The 24978-nt window shown below is 48.5% G+C and overlaps 1 protein-coding gene across 7 annotated transcripts in view; it reads left to right on the plus strand.

Moving 5' to 3' along the window:
- ptk2aa (protein tyrosine kinase 2aa) overlaps positions 1–24978 on the plus strand; it is a 97645-nt gene that overhangs the window by 46999 nt on the left and 25668 nt on the right. For all 7 annotated transcript variants that reach the window (XM_062530221.1, XM_062530220.1, XM_062530219.1 and 4 more), the window contains 11 exons: positions 2693–2859; positions 8126–8213; positions 10075–10154; positions 10303–10365; positions 13753–13807; positions 16888–17028; positions 17417–17494; positions 17929–18036; positions 19856–19973; positions 20445–20475; positions 20795–20859. In XM_062530221.1, the coding sequence (XP_062386205.1) occupies positions 2693–2859; positions 8126–8213; positions 10075–10154; positions 10303–10365; positions 13753–13807; positions 16888–17028; positions 17417–17494; positions 17929–18036; positions 19856–19973; positions 20445–20475; positions 20795–20859 (994 nt within the window). The remainder of the gene's footprint in view (positions 1–2692; positions 2860–8125; positions 8214–10074; positions 10155–10302; positions 10366–13752; positions 13808–16887; positions 17029–17416; positions 17495–17928; positions 18037–19855; positions 19974–20444; positions 20476–20794; positions 20860–24978) is intronic.

The raw sequence follows: 24978 nt of genomic DNA on the forward strand, positions 1-24978 counted from the left end.
ACTCCAGTGAGGATATAGGATCGCTCAGGCTCCCAGATCAGATATTGTTTTTCCCATGCACTGCCCAGGAGGTGGTTTACTGCTGTTTTTTCCGTGGCATTGTTGTCCGTGACCTTAAAAACAGGCGCTACGATTCTGACAAGTGATAATTTGTGCTGTCGTCTTCTCCGAAAGGGTGTTTAGATTGGTGTTTTATGTGTACCCTTAGCAAGCATTCGTACAACACAATGCAGGATTTATAAAGTACTCGTGTAAGTCTTGCCACAAGCCCTCAGCGGGAGAGGATGAATGGAATAAATCTGGGAAGATGAACCCTTCCAGTTCAGTATTGTCTCCTTTGCTGTGCAGGGGGAAATCTGTATTCATGTTACATGCCAAAGCAGCCTGCCCACAGCCCAAAACATATTGAATGTCAAATCAAATAATTATCCCAGCAGCGCACACCTACAATTAAGCCATAAGGAAGCTCTGAAGACAGAACCGAATCATACCACCCCTCTGTAGATAATGGCTCTGAAATAGGATTCGGGTTTGGTTGCAAAATGGGAAGGGAAGGAAGTTAGCCGAATGTAACCCGCTGTGCATTCTTTTGAACTGGAGCCGAAGCATTTTTTTGTTCAAGGTTATATATTTGTTGTGGATTCTGGAGGCATAAGAGCTACCAGGACGCCTACACAGAGATGTTTTCTTAAAGCTGATGCCATAAGAGTGCATTTGGAAATGTATTCCTATTTTGTTTTTGAGCTCAATCTGGCTTGATAATATTACAGTAGCATTTTTGCAAAAGGCTTGTTTTTGTGTTGGATGAAATACTACTTGACATAGTAAACAAATGATAATCTTTCATTTCAGTGCAACTAAGGATTTGGTCTGTGTTTGTTAGATAGGCTAGTAAAACTCTCAACCCCTAGTTCTGATCACTTTGGACCTTAGTCGGTCCAAGAGGTCTCGGGGTCTTCTGTCAGCTTAGTGGTCTGCGCCGTGTCCACTCGACGCAGTGAAAACGGAGCAGACAAGGCTCCTCAGACATTAAAGCGTCGACAAAGCCCTGCTCAATATTTAATCATTCTAATGGCGGCTTTGGAGATGACCTGCTCCTCTGCAAAACAGAGATAACAGATCGGCTCGGGGATTGGCCTGCTCGGTAATCTCCTGAGAGAAGTCGCCCACTGCCACACTCTCATCTCTACCCCCCCCTCTGCAAGTCTCAAGGCGTATCATTATTTATTTACTCTAAATGTTAATGTCTTTTTTTGAAGTGGAGATATTTCGTTACTATTTTATGGGGAACACTTTGTGTGAAATTTCATTTAATAGTTCTCTCTTTTTTTTTACAAAGCCTGTTAGCCTGCTATTAAAGACCATGTATGATGTATGCAGATATAAGAAATACAGAAACTGTTGCTAGAAGCTAGGGCACACCTGCAAAACATAGCACTAGTCAGTGTTCTACCATCAGGAGTCTAATCTTCTGGTTTCACCTCAGCCATGAGCAGGCTCTACACTCTAGAACTAGAGAGTACACTATGGGTAGCATCCCGCATTCCTAGCTAGCCCCCTTTGCCTTGTGCTCATCCTGCTCACTCAGATGTGAATCAGACAGACATCTCTCTCCCCTTGTACACAACCCCACCCATTTATGAAGACCCATCCCCCACCTCAGCCGCTGCGCTGCGCTGCTCTGTTCATGGGCAGTCGCCATTAAAGGGAAACTGGGCCATCTCTGGACCTCGGGGATACTCCTCGCCGCCAAAGCAGCGGCATAAATATGCAGAGGCCTTCTGGAGTGTTTGGGCTGGCTTGCCACTGCCAATTGTGTCCGGTGTGCACACAGCCATGGGCAACCCCCCCCCACACACACACACCCCCCCACCCCCCCATTCCAGCTATGCCATTCCTTCACCTTGCTTTCCATGTGGGTCTGTGATCTCACAAAGGTTTCAGGCATATTGTGTCTGTCTCTCCAGCTTCCAGGCTGGCACAGGGCGATGTGGGGCTCGCTCGCGCGCTCCAATACAGAGGTGAGGCGCTGGGTGGCCCCGCCGGAGCGTGTGAGATTCTCCCCGTAGGCGATCTGATTGGGCCGCTGCCCAGGCCCTCGGTGCCAACTCTGCCATGCTGCCTTCTTAATCCCATCAAAAGACTTGCGCCGTTGCCAATCTGGGCTCCTCCGTCGTGGCGCTGTTGGCAACAGCGATATGCCAGGGCGATGGCATGGTTCCCGCTGACAGGTGCTAAAATGCTGCCCTCTCTGTCTCTCTAGAGGCACATCAGTCAGGGTGGCCAGAGTGTTACCTGTCTGTGCAGATTAGGGCACTGCAGTACATTGCCCAAACTGATTTATCAGTTTCATGTTTTACTCATCAGTTTCATACTGTGTGTTACACCATTTTATCAGACAGGGGTTGAAGCAGAGGTCAGTAATCAAGGATCTATGATTGACCCTAATTCTTGCTTCTTGTATACTTATATTTACATTTAATCTCTTGCGTGTTATTTTGTTCTAGAACTACAGTATGTAATGCAAAGTGGTACTGTGGTTGTTCTTTCAGGTGATTTTGTGATTTTCACCTTAATTTTCTTTATGTCTGATGTTACATTATATACATTATGTAATGTGCCCTCATAGTGAATGAATAAAACTCAGCTAAGCATGTTTTTGTGTGTGTGTGTGTGTGTGTGTGTTCCTCAGGGCATCATCCAGAAGATTGTGGACATCCACAAGGTGAAGTGTGTGACGTGCTTCGGGCTGCGCCTCAGCCATGTGCAGTCGGGCGAGGTGCACTGGCTCCACCCGGACATGGGCGTGTCCCACGTGAGGGAGAAGTACGAGCAGAACAGGCCTCAGGACGAGTGGAGGTGAGTCTCTCCTCAGGAACACCCATGATGTGGTGATTAAAAGGGCCGTTCACACCGAGAACGATAACGATAACGATAAAAGCGTCCACACTGGCCAACGATAAGAAAGTCTCTCCTCAGACACCCCCATGATGTGATGATTAAAGGGCCGTTCACACCAAGAACGATAACTATAACAATAACTATAACGATAACGATAACAGCGTCCACACTGGCCAACGATAAGAAAAGTCTCTCCTCAGAAACCCCCATGATGTGGTGATTAAAGGGCCGCTCACACCAAGAACGATAACGATAGCGATAACTATAACGATAACGATAAAAGCGGCCACAGCGTCCACTGGCCAACGATAAGAAAAGTCTCTCCTCATGTTAATGGAATGTGATGGCTAAAATATTATGGGTTCTGATTGGATGTTAGCTTTTTATCGTTCTCAAAATTGCTCTGAAAGTGATCGACAACGATATCGTTCTTCGTCGTTATCGTTATAGTTTATGTGTGAATGTTGTCATTCATATTAACGAGAGCGATATTTGTTTATAGTTATCGGTGTCGTTATTGTTCTTGGTGTGAACGAGCCTTAATACTGTCCAGTCTGCCCTCTGAGAATGCCTCATGACTGGTACAGTAATTTCCCGCATATAAGCCGCATTGTCTATAAGCCGCAGGACAGTGTTTTAAAGTTAAAAGAAACAAAGCCATATTAACACCATATTAACTGCCCCCCTGTAATAACCTCAAAGCTGAAGAAATGTAGCAAAATCAATGTATAAGCTGCGGCTAATAGTCAGGAAAAGATGAGATCGTCTTGATTGATTGACTGAAATAGGTGACATGACGCTTGTATTTCAGTGACGTTCATTCACTTTCTCCATAGGAGCTTTGGAGCTATGCATTTGTTTGAGCTTGTGTGCTCACTGGGAATTGAACTCTTGATCTTTGTGTTCACACCTTGGACTATGCGTTAAGCCGCAGGAACACATGACCCACATGGCTACGCTATTTAGCTGTATTAGCTCAATAAATCTGTGTGGGACCATAGAGTTGTGGTAGAAGGAAAGAAGGGCTCGTGTTGTTTGTTTTACTTGTGTGTCGCGTCAGGGGTTACCCTGGGGATGGATTGTGCCGTCTAGTGCCGACACAGTCAGGGGACAAGGATTAGCGAGATTGAGTGACAGATTTTTGAGTCAGCCAGCATATTTGCATTGTGTTTGTGTTGTATGTTATGTGAGTATGCATACACTTAGGGGCCTTTGTGAGCCTGTCTGGGCACGTCGATCAAAAACAAACAAACACTGGGGGGTATACTCCGAGTCTGCTAAGTTGATGTTAGCACGCTGATGCTAAACACTTCTGAAGTTCAGGACTCCACAAAGGAATGCTATGAATCACAATGGGCTAACTTGCTAGCCACTAGACTAGGGCACTGCGTTTGTGTTATTTATGCAAATACTATGAGCTTTCCATCAGAAATGCTAATGCTAGATTGCTGAAGCTAACGCACTACCCTAGTGGGACTGAACATTTGAGGTGGAGGCACGTCCTGGGTTTGTGTAGGGGGTGGCGTAGTGGAAGGGGGGATAGAGTAGATGAGTTACAACCCCAGAGACTCCAAATACTCTGCTGCGCAGATGGCACTATAAGTCTCTCCTCTTCTTCTTCCCTCTCTCTTTCTCCCCCCTTCGTCTCTCTCTTTCTCTCTTTCGCTCTGTTGGCCGGGTGTCAAACAATGCAACCCTTAGTTTTATGGACTACAGACTTTTTTCAGAGGTCCTGGTTGGCAGATGTCACTGTTAATCTCACCATTCACTTTTATGATCTCTCTCTGCTTGGTGTTGCGCGTGCTTTTACAGGCAAGGCAGACCATATGGGTCATCCACAACGAGAGACAATGAAGGAGCTAAAACTGTTCCATGTCTGCTACATGTCTGCGGAATGCACTCGTCTCTCCACAGCTGGCATGTTTGAATGCAGCAAGGGTCTATCATAGGATTTGAGAGCATTGTTTTGTTTTTTTCTATCAAAATGAATGGGCCGTTCCATTTAGCTCTGAAATGACTGTTTGGGAACTACCTCTCTCATCTCTTAATGCCAGGCTTGAGGGGCTTTGTGGGGTGCCTTTGAGCCTCCCCCATCCCCTCACAGCCTCACAAGCAGATACAGAGCTAGCCTGATTGGGTTAAAATGCAAAAGCCTTTTTTTTTTTGAGGAGGGATGGTGGTGGTAGGGGGGGGGGGGGGGTTAACACTCACAAAATGCACAATGGGCCGACCTCTAATCCCTGAGGAACAGAGGCGGGATGTGGAAATCACTTTTTGCCACATTGGCTTGTTAAAGCGGCAATGGCCTCTTCCAGACTGGCTTCTAGAAGAACCTTCATCTGTTTTCAAAGAAAAAAGGGCTGACATGACATCTCTTTTTGAAGGGCTGCGCTTCGGCTTATCTCCAGTTGCTGTCCATATGTGTCTTATGAAACAGCACTCTAAAAGCAGACCCACATAGCGCGGGGATTTAAACGGCTCTCAGACTCCTCCGTGGAAATGGATGCAGCGTGTCTTGTGGGAAAGAGAGCAATTTGATGTTTGTTTGTTCCTGCCTTTGTGTGTTATCCATTGTTTCGTTTCTTACCGATCATGAGTCATGATCAGGGTTTCGTAAATGAAAACAGGAAAAGGCATATGTCCTGCTAATTCCTATGCTGGAGGTTGCAATTGCACAGAAAGAGCAGTGAAGAGAAGGGATCTCGTATCTCCTAGAACGCCTTGCCAAGGCCCCCTGGCCCTTTTGTCGTGAGGATCTCAGATTCAGCTGCAAGGGAGAACTGTCTTTTATTGATTAATGTATTTAGGGGCGTTTAGGATGACAGGGTGCCTTGCAGTGGGAAGATTAAGTTCCCCACCATCTCCCGAGGAGGTCTCCATTCTGTCAGCTGCACAGTGTTTGTTTTGGATTGAGGCAGGACGGTCTTCTGCTCACACAAAATTGAGCTGTTGTGTGCCATCCAGGGTCTAATTTCGGAGTACTACCAAATATGAAAAGTTGCGTAGCTCTAAGTTTTCCTTTTCCCCTCACTTTCTCTTTACACTTCTTTTATTTCCCACTTTCTGTCTGTCTTTCTTTCTCTCTCTCTCTTTCTGTCTCTCTCTCCACCTCTTTTCCTTTTGCTCATGTAACAAAGGGCCATGCTGGATGAGCCTCGGGGAAACTCCTGCGATCAGATAACGTGTGTGTGTATCTGTGTGTGTGTGTGTCTGTGTGAGTCTTGAGGAAGAATGTATGAAACATGGTCTGGCTCGTGCCTGTGACACACAAACCTTAATGAGGAAGCGAGAGCAGAGAGAAGTCTGCCGGGGCCATGTTTAGCCATCTCTCTCTCTCTCTCTCTCTCTCTCTCTCTCTCTCTCTCTCTCTATCTATCTCTCTATCTCTCTCTCTCCCCGCCAGGACATGTCAGTGGCATGATGTCATCTCCCTCAGACAGCCCCCAGAGTCAGGCTGAACCCGGTCAGAGAGAGAGAACGACCACTCGTGTTGAACATCTGACAGACAGCCTTTTATTGTTTTCTCCTCTTTGTTTGTACAGTCATGGTAGATGTTATCAGGTGTGAGTTGAGGTCATCGCACTAAAGGATGATTAACCCTGTTAGCACTCTTTCATAAAAGGGGGAATAATGAGAAGAGGTGGTTCCCTGTGAGCAGTGGGATTTAGCGTTGGAGAGTGCAGGGGGGGGGGGTTATACTCTCAGGACCTGATGGTTGGGTATCTATGTATGGTGACTCGTACTTTTTAGTGTCTTCAAAGTGGATCAAAGGGGCAGAGTGTCACTGTTAATGGACCCCCCAGGGATGACATAGAGATGTCCTCCTCTGGCAGTAATCCTAGACGGCACGAACATCTGTGATGATGACAACTAAATGCATCATGACAGACTAGGTGTTTGCCCCCATTCCCCCCACCACCCCCCCGCCCCTCCTCCTCTACACACACACACTGTTTGACTTGTGATGACGTCAGGACCTGTCTGATCTGCTTTTCTCAAGTGGTGTGTGTCTGTCTGCGACACCAGGTGGTACAGGTAGCGCACACACTGGCACACACTGGCCCACAGGCTTCCAAAGGTAGTCGACATCCTGGAGGATAACGAGCCTTTATTGTATTGATCGGTTTTCGAGGCTGCACAGAGTAATTCGATTAACCCCTGATTTCCCCCTGACTGCTGCGCTGGTATGTCTGTCTCCACCCCCCCCCCCCACCCCAAAACCCCGGAGCCATAATTCACTCTAACACCGCTCAGTGCACGGAGGAACATGGAAAGCCATTTGTTTGTGTCAAAGCACAGTTGATGTCCAATCTGATCAGGGAGTAGAACTAGTGTGATTGGGCGGCTCGGTTGATGGTGGATGGCTATCTCGTGGGCCAAGGGGAGTTGCCAGGCGATTTGTCCAGAGTCGATGGGCAGGTGGCGGCGTGCCAGTCGGGAGTCTAAATGGGAATACGGGGTTGTGAAATGGAACAGCTAGCCGTTGGAGTTTAGGGAGTTATGTGCATCCCAGGGCCAGGCTCTTCTTAATCGTCTGCTACGACACACATCGCACGTCGATTTAATCACGTCCATCACATCTTTCCCCTCTCCTGGCATTTCTAGTGCTCTGTGGTCATTTGTTTTCAGGTTTTCATGTCTCGTCGATACACAATCGTTTACTTGAAAAACGCCGTTCCACTGAATAAGAGAAAAGCACGAAAGAGTATCTGGCTCTTCTGTTGCACCGTAGAGAATCCAGTCATGCCTGCAGGCTGTTTGCTCTCCTCCTCCTTCTCCTCCTCCTCCTCTTCCTCTCTATCCTCTCCTTTCCTCTGCTCTGTTCATCGCCTCCATACTACGCCTGCCTCTCATCTGGGTCCACTCTCCGAAAGGAAGCACCAGGCGAACGGGAACATGTGTTGTCTGTAAAGTCGAGCATAGAGGCACATGTCTCGCGTTAGCGTGGAACGTCGAGCGATGCCGAGTCCGCTCTTGTCCTCTTTTTTTCCCCCGGGGTCAGTTTTCCATCCCCAGATCAGGGTCTCTCGGCCTGGTGTACGTTTTGTGGTTCGTTTTTTCTTCGGTTGACCTTTGTAACCCAGTAATGCTCAGTAATGCAGGTGCAGCTTCACTAAATCTCCACAGCGTTCCCTGCTCGACAAAGAAAGACTTTGAACATGAGTGCTCCGCAAGTGCCCCGATGAGTAATCTTAACCTTCCGCCACTCTTTGTGTCTCCACAGGTATGAGTTACGGATTCGCTACCTGCCAAAGGGATACCTGAATCAGTTCACTGAAGACAAGCCCACACTCAACTACTTCTATCAGCAAGTGAGTTCACACTGACTGGACAACCCAGAGGTCACTCTGACTTTGTAGGGCCTAATTTAGAGGTCGATTGAATGAAAAGATGTTTTTCATACCCAAGTATGAAGCATAGCTTCCAGTTGATGTAAATGTAATGTGCACTTGGAATTTATCTAGCTTTTTTACAAAATGTACAGTGTCCTAACAGTCTGAAAAATAGTGACTAGAAGACAGCAATGTGGTGATTCACTCTTGAGGGCATGAGTGAGTGCTCTGCAGATCTTTATCTCAATCTCAAATTGCCACCTGTGTCCACAGAAGGATCCATTTGCAAACAGCTCGCATCAAACTCAGCTAGTGGGGTGGATTTATGGCAGAGAGAAAATGACCAAGTTGACAAAAAGATGGAGTAGAAATAGGAATAGTCTGGCTTTCCAATTCTCTCTCTCTCTTTATGTTGTTGCCTAGTGACAGTGATAAATAAAAGCCACAGGTTCTTTATGTGTTGGTGATATCTAAACAGACAAAAGTGAACATGTTGTATTACTCAAAGCAGAGCAGGGATCAGGCACAGAGGGTGGTTCATATTGCATACTGCACCTGCTGTAGCCAGAGGGCAGACGAGGGGCTGTGTGTGTGTGTGTGTGTTTGCAGATGTATGAGGCCAAAAGAATAATGTGAGAGAAGACTGCAGAGAGTTATTTCTGTGTGTCAAACTTGGTCGTGTGTGTGTGTGTGTGTGTGTGTGTGTGTGTGTTCAAATGGAGCGCTGACAGAGGACCTAACGGCCACGCTCGAGCGTAAAAGTCAACATGGCTTAAAGGGGGGGGAAATTTGTTGCAGTTAACAGCCTGTGTTTTCTTATGCTAACCATAGCTCATCACCACCACAAAAGGGGCTATTTGGAAGCACTCCCCTGTCACTGGTGTGGGTGTTAGCTAGACCTGATCTCCCAGCAGGTGCTTGCAAAGCTTTCATGCACCAAGCTGGGCCTATAGAGGGTGTTGGGTTTAAAAGCAGTTTAGATTTACCGTCAGCTGCACTCCGTAGGACATCATGGACTTTAAAGGCCATTGTCTCCCCTGCAGCAGCCTTAGGCATCTTTTGCGCTCTCTTTCTTTCCAGGCACTCTGTCTTTCGTTCGCTCTCCTTTTCTTTCCTCCTCTCTGAATCAGTTTGTCTCTCTATTCTATACCGCTCTGTCTGTTCCCTCTCTCCATCGCATGTCTCATTTGTCCCTAATGGTCGCTTGCACAGTGGCTGTATGTCGGCCGGCTGTCTCAGACGATCAAACGTTTGTGTTCGTGTCTTGCCAGTGTTCCTCTTCCACTCTCTTGAACGTTGAGTGTTTTCCGGCACATAATGGGTGCCATGCATCACAAGGTGTGCGCTACTCATTGGTGGAGGTTTCCCCTTCATGAAGCACTTTGGGTGTTCTGAGTGCAAATGCAGTGTGTTGTGTTGTGTTGTTGTTGCTGATGTGGTGTTGTTGATGTTGTGTTGTTGTGTTGTTGTCAAGGCTTTGTCTGTATTCTCAAATCTGTCTGTTATATCCAGAAAGATTTAATATAAACAGTTTGCTGTCATTCATATTTGTTATTTCCTGTTTGTACATTTAAAAAAATATATATCTTCTTCTGTTCGAGTGCCAACTTAGACCGACATGCAGATCAGGACATGAATCATTCATAGACCAAAGGCCTTGACGAGGAAGCTTGTTTTGATGATGATGTGTCATGACCACCTTCTCTGCAGTTCCACTGAAGTGTGTGACTTGGTTACCCCATGTGTCAACCCTCAACGCTTTCCAGAAGCAGCCGGAAGCCTTTGACCGTTATCGACATGAAAAATAAAACAGCTCTTTGCCGTTTCCGTCTTCCCTTAGGTGAGGAATGACTACATGGTGGAGTTTGCCGATCAGGTCGAGCAAGACATTGCACTTAAGCTTGGATGCCTCGAGATTCGGTGAGTGCCCGACCATCTTCATTTGTCTGTATGTCTCAGTATGAAGTCCCGGAATACATTTGCATTGTAATTAAGCTGCCAGGATGCCTGTAATGTCCCATTTAATCTTGCACGTGTAATGATGTAGACCTGTTTATTTCCATTGCAGGAGGTTCTTCAGAGAAATGAGGGGAAACGCCCTGGACAAGAAATCAAACTATGAACTATTAGAGTAAGTATTACTTTCACGATTACGATTATTGTCCGCTCAGTTACCCTGTATATCTAAAGTAATAACGGCAGTAGCCTACAGCTTCCTCTTGAACCCAAAGTCTGTCTCTGTCAAAGCTTGGTTGTCCAGTTTACTGTTGTCATATGTAGTACAAAAGCACTAGTGTGTTGACTATCACTCGAGGGATCAATGTGTCCAGGTCTACAAGCATCTTTGTGTGAAGAGGCAGATGAGTTGCATCCTTAATGCTCGAGAGACCACTGCATATTGACCATAGCTGTAATTAGCATGTAAGCAGGTCATTCCAGACCAGTCAGCAATCGTGTGCAGACTCTCTCTCTCCAGGCAGGAGATCTGGGGGAGGTCAGAGGAGAGGAGCCTTTGGGTTCACTAGCTCCGATGAAGATGGCCAATTAGATTCAGACTCTCAGGGTTCTCTCGCACTCTAGTGAAGTCTTCTCATTAGTGAAAGGCCACTGGTCTCACTTTGTTGATTCTCTTTCTCTCTCTGTCTGTCTCTCTTTGTCTCTCTCTCCCCATGTGTCTGTCTCTCTCTCTCTCTCTCTCTCTCTCTCTCTCTCTCTCTGTCTCTATCTCTATTCCATTGATTTCATCCCTTGCTCCGTCTTTCCAGATTACCATTGATGTTGTTGTTGTAACATTCTCACAACTGTTGACAAATTCTGTAATGAGCAAAGGTGTTTCTCTCAGTCATAACACCTTGAGATGGATGCGAAAAGCCCTCTTTCTCGCTGTTCCTGTTGACATTCCCGTTCATTAGCAGTCTCCTCGATAACACCACCAGGGTTCGCAATCCCCGCGCAGGCATTGCTATTCTACTCGTGTGCCGTGCGGTACACGGAACCACGTGAAGCGTTCGCAGTCATAAGCTCCCCATGGACACACTTGGAGGCCCCTACCCTAGCACAGCTTCCTCCCCCATGCTGTTTCTCCTCAAGTGTGTGAAGAATTTCTGTCAAGTCCTGGGGGAAATTAAAATGTTTTCTTGCTCGGAGGACACGAGGAGTCAAGGAACGGGTCGTATGTATCCATCTAAGCTCGGGCCAGGAGATGTGGTGTCTCGGAGCGCGGCTCTCAAACGAGCGGTGTTCAGCATGCGTTTAAACAGCTGCTCCCGAGACATTACAGGAACGTTATGGCAGATCAACAAGATGCAGGGGATGTGACAAACCTCTGGCCAGTCAAAAAATCAAATCCGTTCGTTGACGAGGGTTTTACTTGAGGCATCCTGACGTATTTGCACACCAGGCCATCTCTCAAGCATCTTTCACCTCTGAAAAATTACACGTTTGGGTTTCTGTTGACATTATGAATTATTTCTAAAATGATGGGTTGTGTGCAAAAAATCAATACGGTTGTCTACGTCTGATCCGTGATCCATTGATCCATCTACGCTGTTTGGTTCCCCGTGCTTTTTTCAGCCGACGGACAAGAATGCGCAAGTAGGCGCTTTAGCTTTCAGTCGTGGCCTTCAGGAAGAAATTCAGCCTGATGTGTTTCTAGGGGGGGATCTGTGGGGGAAAGGTGCTTGGCATGCTGATGGTCCGCTTCCATCGCTAGCGATTTAGCGTAGTCTTGTGCTGATTTAATATAGTGTTGGACTCCCACGCTCTCCAACACTTCATGGACAGGAAAGAATGGTCGCCCCGTCAGTGCCAGTCTTATGATTCTCTCCACCGCGCAGCGATGAGGAACAAATAATTGCATTTGGCCCTGGCTTCCAGTAAATCCACAAACTAAAAGCTTTGTGGGGGGAGGCCCAAAGGGACAATTACGAGCCACGGAATCTCTTTAACACATTAGAGAGTTGAAATGTCCTCCCAATCTCATTACTCGGCCCAGTCCAACCGCCAGTGGAGCACCGGGTGAAAACTGGGTTTTGTCCTGCAGCACAAAGACTAGTACATAATGAATGTATACCTCCTGCCAGTGTGCTCTCTCTCCCTCTCTCTCTCTCTGCCTCCCTGTATGTATCTATCCCTCTGTTTCTCTCTGTCTATTTTGTGTCACGCTCTTTTGCTTTTTCCCACTCTCTGGCTCATTCTTTTCTCCTAGTTTTTCCTCTCTCTCTCTCTATCTCCGCCTGCATTCCATAGTCCAACCCCCCCCCCCCCCCCCCACACACACACACACACACACACACACACACACACATCCCTCGCTTCCTCCACCAGCTCTCTCTCCCTCCCACCTCAGTGGTGCACGCGTTAACGTTACTTCCAGGTCAGTCCACCAGCACCAAAGACACAGCAACACAGCGGAGTGCTAAACTCCCCAAGGGAGGACCTGGCCAGGGCCCCGGTCAGTGGCCACCAATCAGAGCGTGGCTCCAGTCTGAGTGACCGCTGCTGCAGCAACCAGTAGAAAGGGGCGAAGAGGGGAGGGGAGGGGCCGAGAGCACTGTGGACATCTCGACCACAGATCACGTACTGTAGCAAAGCAGCCAATTAGACAGAGATCAAATCAAAGGAGTTGTAGGTTTCTGCAGTGCATCCAGTGTAAGCTAAAGCAGCAGTACCACTACGCTTGATTATTCTGTAATGACGGTATACTTTGATGTTTGTCGTCTCACCCCAAATCCAAACTGCTAAGCATGTGTGTCTCTCGCTCGGTGTAATAAAGCCTCCGGATGGATTTGCTGGAATGCCATGGCCAGTTATGCAAGTTTACTGTTACGCAAGTTATGCCACGGCCACTTATGAAATGTTAATGCAATAGTGTCGAGGTTCACATTTAACAAGCGCCCCTTTTTTCGCTGATCGTGAATGATGAAACGATTGCTGCAGAGAGGGAGATTTATTGGCCTCGTAGCTGCAGTTCCTGTTCAATCCTTGGCTCTGTAAAAGATTGCTTAGGTCCCACACGGTCCTCTTTAAGTCATTCATCAATTTCTCATCAGCGGCGTGCTAACGTGTGTGTGTGTGTGTGTGTGTGTGTGTGTGTGTGTGTGTGTGTGTGTGTGTGTGTGTGTGTGTGTGTGTGTGTGTGTGTGTGTGTGTGTGTGTGTGTGTGTGTGTGTGTGTGTGTGTGTGTGTGTGTGTGTGTGTGTGTGTGTGTGTGTGTGTGTGTGGTGTGTGTGTGTGTGTGTGTGTGAGTTTCCATGGCTAATGGCTCAGTACCCAGCAGAGCTATTGTGAAGCTCCCTAGCCTCCAAAGTGGTCTCTTTAATAAGCCTTTGCTATCTGATAAAAGCACAGGAGTAGCCTCAAGCTAATGATCGCTGTCCCTTTGAGAATGCCTCCGGGCCTGACTTTGCGAATGGCCCATTGTCCTCCAGGATGTGTTCCTTAATCTCATCCCCATTGTTTTAATATCCTCATCTCCCTCTGACGTCCTTTTCAAAATGGTTTTCATTCTGTTCCGCAGGAAAGACGTGGGCCTCAGAAGATTCTTTCCCAAGAGTTTGCTGGATTCCGTGAAGGTGAGTTCCGTGAAGAAGTCCCGAATAAAGCCAAACCGCCGTGTCAAATGTAGTTCCGACTCGGGCAGGTCGTCAGCAGCAGCGGTAGACATTTTTTTCCAGCTTCTGTTAGAGTTCAGGCGGTTTAGCGTGCCAGGATCACACAATAATCAAAGGGTCGACTGACTCAGGAGGAAGCAGCCTTGTTTCTGATCGGTAGCTCTTCCTCTGAGGGCTCCCTTCAGCCCTACATGCATCTCTGCATGGAGTATCAGGCGTTTGCAACCTTGGGAAGGCCTGGCCTAGTTTTGCCCCCCTTCTCCTTACAGTATGTGTGCACACGCACACACACACACCTACACACACATTCATACACAAACACACACACACGCACCACCTCCACCACATTAGCCTGTAGGGAGAGAGCTCAAGCTGAATGACCCCTAAACACACACACACACACACACACACACACACACACACGCGCACACGCACACGCGCGCACATACACATGTGTGTTTCTCCTGCGCTCACCCCCATCTGTCAACCCTGGCCCCAACATTTCCACACCAGGAGAAGCCATCCAAACATTGCACTGAACACTGAAGTGTTTTTTTTTTCTTGTTTTTTTCTTTTCAAAATTATTCCTGGAAACATCTTCTGGGTGGGATTTCACTTTCCAAGGTGTGGCTGAGTGAATGTGTGTGTGCCAGGTTTGTGTGCGTGCGTGCTTGTGTGTTTGACTGTGTGGGCCTGATGTGGGTGATTAATTCACGGCACACGCAGGGGTGTGGGGGTCTGTGCTAGGAGTTCGGTGCGCTGTGTGTGTGTGTGTGTGTGTGTGTGTGTGTGTGTTTAAAGTGAGGCCTGCTGCTAACCTAACACCACAAAGGCCCAGAGAGCAAAAGCAAAGGGACAGATGCTCCGTCTGTGGGGTGGGGGTATCTCCTGACCCCCAAGGTCACCATTAAACCCTCTCCTTCTCTCCGTCCCCCCTCCCCCGTCTAACTGGGGAGGGGGGGGGGGGGGGGGGGGTGGGGGGCAGAGCGCAGGCTGTTCCCTTGTGTCCCCCTTCATCAAGCTGCCCCAGATATCACCCCCTAGACTGCTGTTTGCAGTGAAAAAACATGTGCAGCTTTCATTAAAAAGAGCCTAGCTGCAGACCTCCCCTCCCTAGCCCCCCCTACCCCCACCACATGTCCTTATAGACACACGTGTGGCTAGCATGTTGCGTTAGCGCATAGCGAACAGCGCCAGCATTAGCTCGCATTCCCTCAGGAATCTCATCACACCTCCAGTTATAGGAGCTTTCGGGTCGAATGCATGATTTAGTAGCAGAGGAACGAGATGACGCCCCAATGCCGGCGAAGATAGAACCACCAAAAAAAAAGATGGCATGCATCTTAGAAAAAGAGCTTGTAGTGTTGAATTTTTATAGTGATTAAAAATGCCATGGTGCACTGAAGCGGCTCATCTCGTAGTCATATTGGTTGGTCTAATTTGATTATTCTCACTATACACTCCAGTGGACAGCAGTGTGTTGTTACCTGGCAGATGGTGAAAGGAGTGTAACTCAATCCAAGCCTAATCAAATTAGGCAATTAAAGAAATGATGTATTACAGAGTGGTGACATTTTGTGCAATTAACACTCTCGCCCTACGCCTAAGGGTTGCCATTATTAGCGCTGAAGTAGTGTTTCTCGCATTGGCACAGACTGAGGAAAATGTGTCTATGGTTGTTTTCTGTGTTTTATAGTGCAGTAAAACAAAACACCTGCACTGATGTGCGTAAATGGGGTGTACGTAAGAGGGTCTCTAGGAGATGGTTCAGCGTAGGTTTCAGTGAGTTGCTGCTTGAGTCATTGGCGTTCTTGCTCGGCCCATGTACCGACAATTTTTTCCCATGATTCCTGAGGGGCGATGAGCGCAAAGATACACGGTTGGAACTTCCACTCAGGAAGGGCGGGGGACCCGGAGATTACGGCTGTCGGCTCGTTACCAGCTCCCTCGATAACCATCAGTGTGTGTGTGTGTGTGTGTGTGTGAGTGTGTGCGTGCGTGTGTGTATTTGTCCATTCCTGAAATACCACCAATCCCTTCAATTACTCTCGTCCATGGAGCACATGCACGGGGGGGAGGGAATGATTGGAAGAGTGCAGATCCCAGTGTCCCAGAAACCGAGTGGAAGAGGAGGACTAGAAATCTGTCTTCTCATATTGACGTGATTTCCTCTCATAGGATTACCTCCTCGTAGCCTACTAGTGCTCCAATAATCTCTATACGCCGAAAGCGTATTCTAGGACGCGAGCAGGCAGTTTCCCATAGACCAACTGACCCAGAGGAGTGGCTGTTGTCGAGAACACCACTGGATGGACAGAGAGGCTGTTGCATTTCTCAAAATTGAAGGTTTTCTAAGTGCTGTGATAAAGCCATGTTAAAAGCTCGATCAAACAATAGAGCTTGGCAGGCGCTTGGCACTTTTGTTTCTAAAAAAGCTGGCAGATTGATTTGACCGCAACAACTCCAGGTGGTTAATTTGATTAGCGAGTGTTCCCGCCACCACGAGACATTTCCCTCAGCTGCCGTGGAAGTCTGTTATGGATTTTTGTCGAAGTCGACAATACCCACTTTCAAGCGTGCTCACTGTGTAAGCATTGACCCCACACGGCCTCCAATGGGCCTTTGTTTTGCATGCGAGGACACGGGCTTAGTTGTGTCATATCCTCCACGCGCTCATAACTGATAAGATAATCTCAGGCAGGCCATTAATCAAGAGTTATTGAATTCCGTTATCACCCCCCCCCCCCCCCCATCCTCCTCCTCCTCCTCCTCCTTCCGGCACACATACGCATCGCCCTGGTTATTTGTTGTCTTGGTGATGGAGCGCTTTTTAATGTGGTTGTCCAAGTCGATAATATGATTTAACGTGCGACATACTCTCCTCTTCCCGGCAAAGGCTCGTGCAGTGGCGGATAGGGGTCTCGATGTGCTGTGTGTGTGTGTGTGTGTGTGTGTGTGTGTGTGTGTGTGTGCGCGTGCGTGTGTGTGTGTACGTGCCTCAGGCCCCTAATGAATGTGTCTGGCTTTTTCCCTCCTCTCAGGCCAAGGCACTGCGCAAACTGATCCAGCAGACCTTCAAGCAGTTTGCCAACATGAACGACGAGCAGAGCATCCTCAAGTTCTTTGAGATCCTGGCACCGGTCTACAGATTTGATAAAGAGTGTTTCAAATGTGCTCTCGGGGTAAGAGAATGCAGTCATTTTCCAAATTTCGAGTTCCTATTATGATGAAAAGAGTGTGTTGCTGTGTGAGAGGGCTGCTGTTTAGAAGGGGGAGTTGTATCTGAGGCTTTTTGTTTGTGGACTGCACTGCCCTCTACTGGACAAGTAAGGAATAAATTTGTCCTCAGCTCATGACATAAATCTACATCAAACCATGAGTCAAGCCAATATCATTACCAATTCAATTATATCCTAATTTTCCAGTGACTATGAAATCACAAAGTGTCATCATAATACCGAAATTTGCCGACTATTAGCCGCAGCTTGATTCAATTTGATGCTTTATTTCAGACTCTCTATTGCTGGGTCAGAATACATCGAATGTTCTGGTTTGTGTTTTGTGTTCCAGTCGAGCTGGGTGATCTCTGTGGAGCTCGCCATTGGGCCAGAGGAAGGAATCAGCTACCTGACCGACAAAGGCTCAACGGTGAGGGAATCTTCAGCAAGAATAACTCCTTGCACGTTTCTTTGTCTTTAAGCTGTGTGTTTGGATGGCACTGTCCTTTGTAATATCTGGCACTAAGGGATTTGAGTGGTCCTCAAGCAGGGGCACTACACGTAATTCCTTTAACTTACATGATGATTGGGTCATTCAAAGCGACCACATGATGATTGGGGCATTCACAGAGACCTGTAAACCCTCTTGTTTAACAAGTTGAAATGTAGTTAAAGTCTAAAACACCTGCCTTTTTAGAGCAGGGGTTTCAGAGCTGCCAAAAATGTTCATTCCTCATACAACCAGTCATATGGTAGTTGTTATAGATCCTCAGTGTGTTTTTGCTGTCATTAAAACCACCATTGCTCCTCATAAAAGGAGATACGTCCAGAATGCTTAACACTTGTTTGTTGTTTGTTTTGCAGCCAACACATCTTGCCAACTTCACGCAGGTGCAGAGCATCCACTACTCGTGCCTGGACGACAAGGAGCGCAAAGGCATGCTGCAACTCAACGTGGCTGGAGCCCCTGAGGTAGGACTCACACACACACACACACACACACACACACACACACACACACACACAGGCAAGAAGAGCACCACTCAAAAGGTCTCCCTCCCATAACCACTGCTGATTGCAACAGTGTGGAGGGACAGCTATAGACGTATAGAGAACTGCGTAGAAACGGCCAACTGATATAAATGCACCGGGTTGTTGTAAAGCACTCAGTTTATTTTCCCACCTGCACCTTGTACCTATATTATATTGTTACACCTGCATATTGTTACAACAGGCACCGCAGGCATACGGTGGGTGTTTATATACAGTCAGAACATGTAGCCATAGTATATCATCTCCACAGAAATGTCTGTTTTATGAAGCTCTTGAGACCTTACCTGCTGTAATCCATAAGTCTCACCTGCTGAATAATTGATGGTGCAACCTCGAGCCACACATTCAGTGCAGCCAAAGACATTCATACAATGAAGATAATAGTTGGACTTAACAACACCAACATCAGACTGGATGGAATGGAAATATCACAAGTGACCTACAACATTTTGAAAACGTGCGTGTTCTGCACGTCACGTGGTCTTTGGTATTATATGCCCTCAATGGTGCCTTCCAGGCAGCGCTGCCTTCAAGGCACTACTCCCCTCAGGTTAGGGGTAGGATGAGGGTTGAGGTGGTTAAGGTTAGGAATAGGGTAAAGGTAGTGCCTTTTAGGCTGTGCTGCCTGGAAGGTGCCGTTGGGGGCAAAAAACACCATTGAGCCACGTCACGTTTGAATGGGGCACGTGTTTATGCAGCACACTGGTCTGCTTACAGTGGACGCTGATGTGAAGCCGGCCGTATCCCCCCCCCCCCCCCCCTCGTCCTTGAGCACGTCTGCCATGTCTGACTGCCCGCTGCACTCCCGCCACATGCTGACTAAACACTCACCTCTAGCTGCACTTGTCAGTGTCCAGTCACTTATCGATCTGTGGTGCCAATTTACACACACACACACACACACACACACACACACACACACACACACACACACACACACACACACACTGCTTTTAAACAGGCCTGAAATGCCTCTGTGATTGCTCATGATTGGCTCTCAGACTGTGAGAGCAGGACCTGGCAGAGTAGCGCTTTTTTCCTGTAAAGAGTGCTGTTTGTCACAGAATGAAAGGGGGTCTTTATCTCTCTGTGTGTGTGTGTGTGTGTGTGTGTGTGTGTGTGTGTGTGTGTGTGTGTTGCTGGGGGTGGACGTTACCAAAGGGCGAGACTAGAGACTTTCAGTGGAGGGGAACTATGACTAAGGTGTTTCTCAGTGCGATTACACCCATCAGACACACTAACTCACACACTCCCTCTCACACACACACACACACATAGTTGTCGTGGTGTTTTTGTCCTCCCCGTCTACTGCAATAAGGGAGGGAGGGTCAGAGAATCTCACTAAGTGACTGTGAATGGGCATGGGAGGGAAAACACACACACACACACACACACACACACGTACACACGAGTGGTTGGAGTGGTGAGGGGAAAAAGCATGAGTGAGTGTCTGTGTCAGTGTGCGCGTGTGGGTACATGCTTGTTGTCTGTGTGTGTGTGTGTGTGTGTGTGTGTGTGCGTGTGTGTGTCTATGTGTGTGGGATGAGTAGGAGTGTCTGGCGGGGGTGAGGGGGGGGGAGTCGAGTTGGCCCATGCTCTTCTGATGGGAGGGGACAGCTGCTCTCTCTCTCTCTCCCTCTCTCTCCCTCTCTCTCCCTCTCTCTCGCTCTCTCGCTCTCCCCTTAGCAGTTGTAGTGCGGTTGATAATGGCCCTTTGTGGACTCCCCTGTTTTCGCAGCCTCTCACAGTGACCACGCCGTCCTTCCCCATAGCGGAGAACATGGCCGACCTGATAGACGGCTACTGTCGGCTGGTCAACGGCACCGCGCAGTCCGCCATCGTCCGGCCCCAGAAAGGTAAGGCAACACCCCACTCGTGTCCCGTACCGTCCAGTCTTTGGTTTCAGCTTTACTCTTTTGCCCGGGGGGGGGGGTGTTAATCTTTGCCTGTTTATCGCTGGATCTGTTCCTATGGCTACGCTATCTGTGAGTCATCCCAGTCGCTCACCCCCCAGCTATGTGCTGACGGCTGGCTAGCTCTAAAAGGCCAGCATTGTCATAGGTTCCTTGCTGCCTGACGGCACTACATGGATTGTAAAGGACGTATTCTGTTGTGTATTTTTTTTTAAAGTCTTCCTGCTTGTATTTGCACTCGCTGCTTGTATTTCTGAGTAGCATGTTTTGGTTGGAAGTGAGAGAGGGTGAGTGGGAGGAGAATCCTGGAGGTTCATGGTTTCTGTTTTGGCATAGTCTCCTAAACAGTGCATCTTTTTCTGTTCATCAGTGTTTTGATAACTCAAGTGTGCTTTTATTACTTCTGACCAACAGAGGGTGAGAGAGCGCTTCCATCAATACCCAAGTAAGTGAAAGCTCAAGTAGTCATGCACTCACATATGACACCAAAGTAAATACAGTAAAATATATGCGGATGATTTCGTTATACACACACAAACTGTAAATGCAGGATGAAAGGAACGAACTTGGATTCTCGCTCTGAATGTTGTGGACAGGCAAGCCCCTAAAGCATTTGTCGGTGCTTATTTTAGAAGCTGCCAGGGCACCAAGTATTGTCTGCCCTGTGTTCCTCATTATCAGAAATAGTCTCCTAGACAAGTGACCGAGCGACCGCACTATTTCTCCTCCTTGCATAACCTAACCCACGGCTTCTTCCCACACAGGGTCGCCAACAACGAGAAGCGGATCGAGGCGGTCCGAACTGGGGTGCGGGCCATCTCTGTGTCAGGTAGGACTGAACTTTGACCTCTCTAGTCTCTCTGCTTTCTTGACTAGTCTCACATGGAAGGGACTTGGGGAAATACTGAACGTGGGACTAAGAGTTTGAAGGATTAAGGGTGTTTACGTCTGTGTTAGTATCAGTGGTATTAACCGTCGGTGTAAATAGTGTGTGACTTTCTGGATTGATGTTGTGTTTGACAAGCTGATGGGGGAATTGCAGAGCTGTCAGTTCAAAGAAAAGCTACAATGTTTTTTTTTCTCTACTTTTTGTTCAAATACTTGTCACAACACTTCTCGAGACCACAGGGGGGGTGTCAAAATGAGAAATCGCAAACTAAACGAGAAAGCTAGCAACAGCTGGTGCGCGCTCCAGAAACAGGGACCGTCATATCACTGAGACACACACACACACATGCGGCTCGTGACGCGCAGCGGAATTCTGCACTGTCAGAATCACAAGTGGCCCCCTGCTGCCTCACTGCTGAAGGAGAGGGGCCGGTTGTGTGTGTGTGTGTGTGTGTGTGTGTGTGTGTGTATAGAGAGAGAGAGGGGTGGACAGGAGGAGCTGGGGGAGTAGGAGGCGCAGCAGCAGGTGCCAGAACCTCCAGCTGGAGATTGAGGGGGGAGGCGATAAGGGGGGGGGGGGGGGGGGGCTCATAATCCTGAAAAATGCACTACAGCAGCCAGCCAGAGAGCTCCACTCGCTCAAGGAGAAGCGCCGCGCTGGGAACGGCCAGCCTGTCAACGGCACAGCCACGGCTCCCTAACCACAGATGGATTACCCTACACACACACACACACACACACACACACACACACACACACACACACACACACACACACACACACACACACACACACACACACACAGACACATACATGCACATGTGAACAGACACACACACACACACACACACATGCACATGTGAACAGACACACACACACACACACACACACTCACACACACACACTTGCCCTAGCAGGGCGAGAGCCTGTGTGGACAGGGGGATGGGCCAGGTTGGCATTTGTTTCACTGGATGGAGAAATATGCTACTAGAGGAGCACCCAGCTGTGTCTCATCTCTCTTGTTTCTCTCTCTCTTGTGTCTCATCTCTCTTGTTTCTCTCTCTCTTGTTTCTCTCTCTCTCGGTCTGAGCACCATCTCATTCCAAGACTTTTTTTTACTTTCCCTCCTTCGTCAATCTTTCCTCTCTCTCTCTTTCTCTCTGCCTTCTTATATAACTATTCTCTCCATCCCCCCCCCCCAACTGATGCTCCTCTATTTGTCTGTCTCTTCTCTGATTTTGATCCATTTTTCCATCTCCCTTAAATGTCAAAGATGCCCCCCCCCCTCCACACACACACACCCAGAGAGGGGGGGTGGGGGGGGCTTGTTGCTTAGCTACTTAATGCCACCAGTCCCTGGAGGGGGAGGTTGTGGTGTTCCTGGGGGGGGGTAGTTAGAGAGAGATAATGGGGCTGATTGAAGGCAGAGTGGGGTGCGGTCGCTCCGCCTGCTGGGGCCTGGGACTGCCCGGGAGTGTTGGAGGGGGTCGGACAAGACGGGGCCCTCGTCGCTCGTCGCTCGTGAAAGGCCTCGTTTGTGCTCCGCGGACGGACCGACAGCAGCCTAACGCGGACGGCGGGGCCCTCCTCTTCCGTGAGGAGCCTGTCAGCGAGTCTGTTGGGGGGGCCCCCATCTCTCTCTCTCTCTGTCTCTCTCTCTCCATCTCTCTCTCTCTCTCTCTCTCTCTCTCCATCTCTCTCTCTCTCTCTCTCTCTCCATCTCTCTCTCTCCCCTGCTCTCCAGAGAACAGTGGAGGCAGTCATGGACAAGACAGCGCAGCGAGCAGGGGTTACGTAGGGGCTTGTGCAAGAGGCTGCAGCGGTGGCAAGGTTCGGGCTGCGCTGTGTGATGTGCATCTGTGTCATCACTGGGATGAATGAAGCTGCCTTCTGAAGAAAAAAAAGCTATTAAACAGCTTTGGGGCTGCAGCAGCTTCCAAAGGACGATTTCCGAATATTTGTCATTGTGTTGTCTGTTCACTGGTGGTTTGGCTCGGACTGGACTGGACTGTGCTGGAATGTGAAGCATCCACTGCCTGACCAGAGCTGATCGCACGCCGCAGGGCGTGATTTATTTGACGCGGGTTTCCCCACGTCTGGGCGTGAGGAATGACAATGCAGAAGTTGTTTTGCATTTCCTGAATCAATTGTGTGTCAGGACAAGCCTCACACACATGCATACACACACGTGCACACACACATGCACGTACACACACACACACACACACACACACACACACCCCGACTTTCAGGCTTGTCAGAGTGATGTTTACATGTTGGGGTTTCATATGCAGAATCCATAAATGACATTTTCTTAGATTGAGGGTCAAATAGTATTCGTACTCCAGGGAGCTGAAGATGTCGTACCCGCTAATTAGACACGTCTCTGTAGAGCCCGTTTTGCATCGGGTCAATAGTCAATAGTCAGCATAACTGAGTGATGAAGATGAAGTGAAAATCCATGTGAGGTTAGTGGGGATGAATGTGAGCTGAATACGGTCACAGCACTGCAATGCTACTGTTCTACTGTTCCTCTGCCTCAGCTGCCTTAGCTGCCTTACAGAGTTATTGGAATGAGAAGCGTGTGAACTGAAAACATAGTTGATCTATGAAGCTTTGGTTGTGATCTGGTGTTCTTTTCTGGTTAGAGTGAGAGTGAGTGTGTGTGTGTGTGTGCGTGTGTGTGCGTGTGTGTGTGTGTGTGTGTGGGGGGGGGGGTTGGGGGTTATGTGCGTGTCGATGGAGGAGTCACAAGGATTCTCGGAAGTGAACAAGGCGTTTTTTCTCTGCCTTCTTAAAAGGAGACTGAAACAGACAATTGTTCTCCTCATGCTCTGCTCTGTTGCTACATCTGTCTCTCTCTCTCGTCCCATCCTCTCCCTCCAGCTCTCATCCTCTTTTTCATCTCTCTCTCCCCCTCTCTTTCTCTCCTTCTCTCTCTCTCTCTTCTCCTCATTTCCCCCCTGAAGACCTAGTGCCTCAGAGTCCTCCCAAGTCGGCCAAAGCCCGGCGCTTTCTCCTTCCTTTCGTCTTCTGCTCCCGTGAACCTTCGCCCAACGGTACCCAGGCTGCCCGGCTGCCTGCTGCTCAGCTTGATTAACTCTAACCACGTGTGTGTGTGTGTGTGTGTGTGTGTGTGTGTGTGTGTGAGCGGGCGCGCGTGTGTGTGTGTGTGCCACTGCGACTGCCAGGCTGTCTCCCTCTTCTCCCACACTGCAGTATTCACATCTGCTCCCAGCTAAAGACGCTTGAATCCCAACGCCACTCACATTACTGGGAAAGTAGACATGTTTAGTGTCTCATAACAGCTGCCATCAACAGCTGAGCTAAGCCAACAGCACCTGCACTAAGCTGTTAACCAAATAGCAACCGAGTTGTGATATTGCATTGGAGAGTGGCTGGTCACTCTGACAGGGGAGGGGGGGTTGAGTGGGGGGGGTCACTGTTGCTGTTGGTGCGCTGTGGGCTTTGTGCATGCACATCAAGGCACTGCTGCTTCTACTGCTGTCTGTGTGTGTGCGCTACTGCTGCAGCTTGGCCAGTGTCTGAGTGGATATAGAGTTATGTAGTCAGTCAGGTGCATAGCAATCAATGCCTTTATTTGATTCACAGCAGTAGGAGCACACAATGTTAAGATCAAATATGCAAATACATATAGCATAATGAATAACATGATGCACATCCTAATCAATAATCGGATAACTGCCTTTTCCTCCTGGCGTTTAGAAGAGAGACCGCAGAAGGCATAGCATAGCATAGCAGGCTAACGGCCTAAAAACTGTTCTAAGGTCAGCACAGAGTGGCAGGCGGGTAGCGCTTCAGTACTGCCGACAGTAATGCACTGGCACAAGCCTGCACGGGTTGAGGTCGGCCCCACACACTCCATGGGCCTCTGAAGGGGATTTTGATTGGTGAGGTTAAGGGTAGACTGTTCACACTCCCCCAAAACCGCCCCCCTCCCCTCCCTTCCCCTCCCCTCCTGTGACATCAGTCGCAGGCCTAAACTGGGTCAGCCGATGCAGGAATAAACAGTTATAAGAAGAAGGAAAAAAAAATCAGT

This window comes from Sardina pilchardus, chromosome 24, assembly GCF_963854185.1.
Source record: "Sardina pilchardus chromosome 24, fSarPil1.1, whole genome shotgun sequence".
NCBI lineage: Eukaryota > Metazoa > Chordata > Actinopteri > Clupeiformes > Clupeidae > Sardina > Sardina pilchardus.